The sequence below is a fragment of the Numenius arquata genome, chromosome 6 (assembly GCF_964106895.1).
Source record: "Numenius arquata chromosome 6, bNumArq3.hap1.1, whole genome shotgun sequence".
Taxonomy (NCBI): domain Eukaryota; kingdom Metazoa; phylum Chordata; class Aves; order Charadriiformes; family Scolopacidae; genus Numenius; species Numenius arquata.
In genome coordinates this window covers 1351205-1358072 of record NC_133581.1, presented here as the reverse complement: position 1 = coordinate 1358072, position 6868 = coordinate 1351205, and the positions used below count along the sequence as shown (strand labels likewise).

At 51.2% G+C, this 6868-nt stretch overlaps 1 protein-coding gene across 1 annotated transcript; it reads left to right on the top strand.

The window, feature by feature from the left end:
- The first annotated feature begins 6205 nt into the window (after window positions 1-6205).
- CEND1 (cell cycle exit and neuronal differentiation 1) lies at window positions 6206-6598 on the top strand. Its single transcript, XM_074149073.1, has one exon. The coding sequence runs from the start codon at window positions 6206-6208 to the stop codon at window positions 6596-6598; it is 393 nt and encodes a 130-aa protein (XP_074005174.1).
- Window positions 6599-6868: the final 270 nt, after the last annotated feature.

Sequence of the window (6868 nt, the reverse complement as noted above, 5' to 3'; positions counted from 1 at the left end):
AGCTTCAGGAAGGAGGGACCTGGTCCTGGGAGGCACAAGCCACCTTCTCCAGCACTGCTGACTTCCAGGGGTGTCATCTCCAAGGGAATTGGGAGCAGGCTTGGTTGCCCACCTTGTCTCCTTGCAGATGGCCTCTGTCCCCAATCCCTGGGAGTGAAGCAGGCTCCTACCACCCCTGGCTCAGGCGATGGGGGGTTGTGGGATGGTCTTTGCCGCGGCTGAGTTGCAGGGATTTGGGGGCTGCGAGTGGAGATGAGGCTGGAAGAAGCATTAATGGTTGCCTAGAAATAGGGATCCATTGAGTTATTTGTCCCCAAAGGCAACAACTACTTGAGAGAATGGGGTTTTTGGTACTTACAACTCTCCTTTTTGCCCCAAAGAGGTAAAACTTCATGCCTTTTCTTTCTCAGACAGATGGGGATGACAAAGAAGTGAAGGGGAGGTTAAGCAGGGATTAAGGAAAAAGACTTGAGGCTATATAAGGTCCTTTTTGCCATCTCGGGCTCTTCCTGCACAGCGTTGCTGCAGGTCAGACGTGGTCAGTAACTATTTCTGAAGCTGTTTTCAACTGGAGGACACTTGGAGTTTGTGGAATTTACACTTTTGCAAGTATAAGTTCAGCTCCATAACCCCCTCGTGGTGGTTGGATTCTTTCCTGCTGATGCTGTGGCAGTCGAGGACCCAATGGAAAAGGTTGGCTTTTCATGGGGGGGGGGGAGAAACCCTAAGTATGACCCCCCTGCCCATCACTGCTGTGACCCTACGCGCGTCTGTGGGGTGCAGCTCCCACCGCAGTGTCCCAAAGTTGCTGGCTTTTCCTTCTGTTATGTTTTGAGAAACCCACAACAATTTAGTGTTGTTTAGACAATTATTCTCTCGCCCGATGACCCCTCCCCACCTGGGAAGGGGAATCGGGGAAAACCGAGGGTTTCAACATGAGGGTTGAAATATAAATAGATTTACTAGGATAAGACTAAATAATTAACATTAATAACACTAAAGAACCAGTGTTGATCCCGATATCAATATAAAATACACCAGGACTACCCCCAGCCCATTCTATCCCAGGAAGCTGGTCCCTCCGGGCAGGGACAGCCCATGTCGGACCCTGCGAGCGCTGTGGCTTCGGGAGGGAAGGGCTCAGGGCTCCAGCACTGGGGCAAGGAGTTCTCAGGGTGGCAGCCACCAAGGGATAGAGGGAGAGAGAACTCCTCAGCAAACTTCCTAATTTAAATTGAATGTGCCATTCCTGTTGGGAGCTTGGGTCAACTGCCCGGGTCTTGTACCTCCTTGTCCCCACACCTGGTGAGCTCCAAAACACCGAGACCTTGAATCCCCCACACCAGAGCTGCCGTAAAGTAAATATTTTCACCAATTCAGACACTAGAGCCTTCTAAAAGTGCATTTTTTTCCAGACATTAGAAGAGAAATTAGTCAAAACCAGGGCACCTTCTAACTTGGAGCAGCAAGGGGTAGATGCGAGGGCTCGGGGCTGGTCTCTGCAGAGGGAAGATGCTCTTCTAATGGCGATGTGTTACGGTAAAGCTGGCAATGACTCATCTGCTCCGTTCAGCGCAGGATTGATGCTGCTTTCATCTGCGCACGCAGGAGACAGATGAATAGACGTATTTGCTGAGGGTGGGGGGTGTGAGGCAGAAAAGGTGCCCTTCAGGGGAGCCAGGGGAAGCCGTTCCTCACCTCCTCCTGTTGCTTTGGCTGGGGCCAGCGTGTTGCACCGGGGAGTCTGCGCCGACCTTGAGAGCTGCAGCATCCCAGGAGGGCTGCGGGGTTTGCGTGCCGCTTCCCCGCAGCAGTAGGGATTTGGAGGGCTTGGCTCTTCCCTCTTCTCCTTGATCGCCGGTTTCACGATCTCTGCTCCCTCTTCCCAGCCTGGGAAAAAAGAAGTGATCAGCTGCTGGCGAGTGAAAATCGCCCTGAGAAGGGTACAGATAGTTAAACAAAGAAATATCGGGGTGGGGGGGGAAGGGAAGGAATGAAGCCTCTTTTCTCACAAAACCTTATTCCCAGGCGGTGCTGTCTGTGTGGGAGGCAGAGAGGGAGCTGGAAGGGGGAGGAATGGGTAGACGGGCAGAGACAGCAACCGAGGAGGAGAGGGGAGGGGAGGGAGGAATAAACAGTTGTGAGAGCTATAAAGAAGAAAGCAAAGGTGGAGAAACGGGCCATTAGAGGGAAAACTTTGTGTGATGGAATGAGGGAAGAGGAGGAGACAAGGGGTTGGGGGGGCAGGAAGGGGGTTGGAGGGTCTCAGTGGGGGGGCAGAAAGGGCACTGGAGCTTCTCAAATGCAGTGTTTGACAGCAGAAGCTCAACAAAGCCAAAGGGTCTGGGGAGATGCTGGGCAACTCTGTGGCTAATTCCAGTGATGGAAAACCACCGACAGAAAGCCCTTTCACGCGGACACTTAAGAACTACTGATATTGATTTTTTTTTTTTTTTTTTTTTGACTGAGTTCGGTTTCTACATCTCTTAAAATCTTTTCTAACCTTCACGAAGGGCTTGCATTGTTTTTAGTGGAAACTCGCTTAGAAACCAAGAAGTTCTTTAATGAGCTGTCGGGAGCAGTGCAGGGCACAGCGTAGGCTGTGAGAGAAACCAGCTTTCCTGCTTCCAGGAGTCTGGAAACCAGTTCTGATCCATGAAGGGTGCAAATGAGAGGATACAGAGAAACTGAGGTACTTGAGCTGTGCAGAGCCCCCGTTTCTCAGCAGAGGCCAGTTTGCCCCCTCCGTGATTGACCCCCTACCATCTCCATAGTAGTTTTCCTATGGAAAGCAGCAAAAATGTAATGCTCAGTTCCTATAGTATAACTGCACAAATACTAGGGAGTGTGTGAGTAGCCCAGCTAATTGATATCAGAGCGACTAAGCAGGTCATTTAATATTTATGCCATGCTGAATCCGACTCTCCCTGCTTTAACCTCTAAGCCTGCCTCAATCTTGGGCTCCACTTACTGTCTTTGTGTCATTGCTGTACCAGATGTAAAACGAGGATAAATTGCTCCCAAACCAGAAGAGCAGAGTCCTGTGAGGGACCGTGCGCAGCCTCAGCCCCGGATCTACACAGGATTTCTATTGAGCGGAGCAGTTTGAATGCTCTTTGGAGGCAGTAGGAAGGAAAAAGTAAGGCAAAACGAGCACAGAGAGGAAAATATTCTTGCTCTTGGCCAGGCCCATGTGTTTATCTACCATGTCCCAAGCTATAGAGAAGGTCTTAAGCTTCTGGGATTGTGTTTGTGTGGTACGAGATGCCCCAGTGTATGATACACCTTCAGTGAATCTTGAGGGGAGAGCGGCGGTGGTTGGGGTTTCCAAAACGATTTAACATCACAAACTCAGAAATGTAAGTATTGCTCAGCTGCAGTCAAAGAGACCGTGGTTTTTTTAACACCCAAAGCAGATCTGGCCCGTGTAGAGCTGCCGGGGAAATTTGATTGCTGGTTTTTAAACAAGTGAAGATCTGGTTTCTTTTTTTTTTCCTTTCCATGGGAAAAGCTTAGAGTTAGATTGAATTGAAAATCTAAAGGCAGAGTAGCACAGTTACTGTGCTTAACACTGGATGTGAAACCCCGGGGACAGGTTATCCGCTTCTTGTCTTCTGATGTTTTATTTCAAAACTTGGCCAGCTTGGATCATCTAATGCCTTTTGGAGACTTCAGGCTCCATCTCGGGCAAATACCACCCAGCTAAAATTCATCCTCTCTAAGGGAGGAGGGTCAGGTAGGTCCGTGGAAAGCCTTCTAGAAGTGTCTGTCCCATCTCCGTGCTACGGGAAGAGCTGAGGCTACTCTCCTGGGCTAATGCCAACCCTTCAGCCAGGCTTTTTGATGTATGGTGTACTGGCATCGTGGTCACCATGCCTGGTGCAGCATGAGAGCTACGGACTTCCATCATTTCGGTGCTGCGTTCCCTCAGTCAGCTCCAGTTAAGTGTCACTGGGGAAGACGGTGGCCATCAAACAACAGCTTACAAGGGAGAGCAGGAGAGGGAGGAGTTTCTATCTTCTACCAAGCCGTAAGGTGTTGCCCAGCTTTGCTCTGGACCCAAACCTGGTATTTCTGTGAGTAGTTTTCCTCCAGGCCAGCGTTTCTGCCTAGATGGGGATTAAAACACCACATTTGTTAGCCTGTTTCTCCCCCTGTACTGGGCACCGGTGAGGCCCCACTTCAAGTGCTGTGTCCAGTTTTGGGCCCCTCACCACAAAAAAGACATTAAGGGGCTGGAGCGGGTCCAGAGAAAGGCAACGGAGCTGGTGAGGGGTCTGGAGCACAAGTCTGATGAGGAGAGGCTGAGGGAGCTGGGGGTGTTCAGCCTGGAGAAAAGGAGGCTGAGGGGAGACCTTCTCACTCTCTACAACTCCCTGAAAGGAGGGGGTAGCCAGGGGGGGTCGGTCTCTGCTCCCAAGTCACAGGTGATGGGACAAGAGGAAATGGCCTCAAGTTGCCTCAGGGGAGGTTCAGATTGGATATTAGGAAAAATATTTACACGGAAAGGGTTATTAATAACCCCTTGAAATGGGCTGCCCAGGGAAGTGGTTGAGGCACCATCCCTGGAGGTGTTCAAAAGACGGGTTGACATGGTGCTGGGGGACATGGTTTAGTGATGGTCGGGTGTTTTTTTTTTTTTTTTTTGGTCAGAGTTAGGTTGATGGTTGGACTAGATGATCTTGAAGGTCCCTTCCAACCTAGATGATTCTATGATTCTAAGAGTCAGCAGCACGGACCATTGCTGCAACCCTGGGACCTTCTCCCTGTCAGTCACTGGCACTCTGAGCCGCTGTGGAAGAAACATCTCTCTGAGGAGGTTTTTGAGGAGCCTCTTTATTGCTAAATCCAGACACTAATAAGCTCAGATTTCACTTAGCGGGCAGAAAGCTGGTGGCAGTGCTGAAGGTCAGCAGGGAGGTAATGAAGGAGGCAACTGGGCTCTGGGCTCTGACCGCTGCCTCCTATTTTCTCGTTATTTCCCAAGCTCAACGTCGATGCGGTGTTGCACCGTCACAGGCTGATGGCGAGCTGCCTGGCCACCGTCTCCTCTCCTCCCATCATGTGGAGGTGTAACCATGGGAGCTCCATCTCCTGGCTCACCCTGCCCAGCGAGGCCTGGGGAGATGTTTGTGGTGTTTGTTTTATCATCCTTTGAAGCCGGCTTTGTCCGTTTGCTGAATTCTGTGGATGCAGCCGTGCTGTTCACTGCTTTCGTCGGTTGCCTGGGGAAAATGGCTGCAGCTAATTACCTGCAGTACGGCTGCCACCCTGCTCGGCTCTGTGGGCAAGCTCAGCTCACCACCGCAAGGAGGAGACGGTGTGAGATCTCTCCATCACTGTGAGACCCAGCTTTACAGTAAATTCAGGCGGTTGTGCTGGTGTCAATGCACTGGTTCACACCAGCTGAGGATCTGGCGCTCACCTTTCTGTGCTGTAGCTCACCAGAAATGCTCCCAGCACTAATCCTTGGGGCTCTGGCACCTATAACCGAGGAGCTAATCCTGTTTCCTCTCTGCAGTACCCATCTGGACATGGAGAGTATCACACAAAATCACATATTACCCACTTTCTAAACTTAACTTCGGATAACACTGCAAAAAAAGAAGGGGCAGAGGGTGAGTTACAAGCAGGGAGGAGCCATTGATCTGCTTTCCCATGCAACAAAATGTTCTCTCTTTACCCAGGGGGACGGCAGCCGTGGTGAGCAAGTGAAAAATCATATTTATTTGGTTGGACATGAGTGTGTTTTGTCACTGACAAATGGCATCACATCCATGGCCAGGAGGGACTAGTCTTGATTACAGACAGAGCCCAGCTGTGGCAGCCATTGGTGATAGTCTGAGCTGTTTGATGTTCTCCCAAGTGCAGGAACTGTAGTAGATGCTTTCAATAACTCTCACAGTTACTAAAGAAACAGCCAACAGTCTTCCAGTTGTGTCTTCTTTCCTCCTCCGTTGCCTCCAGCTGGAATGGCGCTGTCTGGCTCTGTCCTTTCCCTCACCTCTCATTGCTCTGCTTCCTTTTCCAGGTGCTGTATCATGTCCAGATAGGACACGGCCAGCGTGAGAATCATCCCACCACAACCACTCCGAGGGCCTGAGCTGTCCCTCTCAGGTGGCTGCTCTGCTTTCTCCAGCAGCTGGGCGAAGGAGGAGAACTGGGATTGCCCCGTATCCAGTCGCTACCCACAGCACTCGTAGGGATGGATTCCAAAGGCAATGTCCGAAGCGGAAACAAACCCGACGCCAAGGCCCCCGGCTCCGGAAAGCCAGAAAAGCCCAACCCTGGGCCTGCCACGAATGCAGACAAGAAGGAGATCCCCAAAGAGCAGCCCGTTCCTGCCGCTGCCACCAAGAAGGCGGGCGGCGACGCTGCCGTCGTGAACAACCACAGCAACCTGAAACCCAGCCCTGCCGCCACCGAGACACAAGAGGCCACCGGCCAGTCCCCTGACTCTGACCACAAGGGAAACAGCTCCGAGGAGTCGCCAGGTAGCATCTTTGACAACATGAAGCCCTTGATCATCGCGGGAGGAGTGGCGGTGGCTGCGCTCGCTGTGATTGTGGGAGTGGCGTTCCTAGCCCGGAAAAAATGAAGACCGAGCCGGGGTGGGGATGAGAAACCCAACCCAGCTGTACAGCTCCTTTTGAGACAAATGCATGCCGAGAAATTCTATACATATCTATATATATAGAGAGAGCGAGCGAGCTAGATAGGTCAACAACAACACACCAACTGCAACTCCAAGAGTCTTGTTGAAGACAACTGTGCCAGTTTGACCCAGTGTGGGTAACTCCATGCACTCAGTGTGTTCTTTCATGTAATATATCTTGGCTTATACCACTGTGTATAGATTACAGCTTCT

Excerpts from the sequence above, each read along its gene's own strand:
- CEND1 (XM_074149073.1), top strand. The coding sequence starts at position 6,206 with ATGGATTCCAAAGGCAATGTCCGAAGCGGAAACAAACCCGACGCCAAG.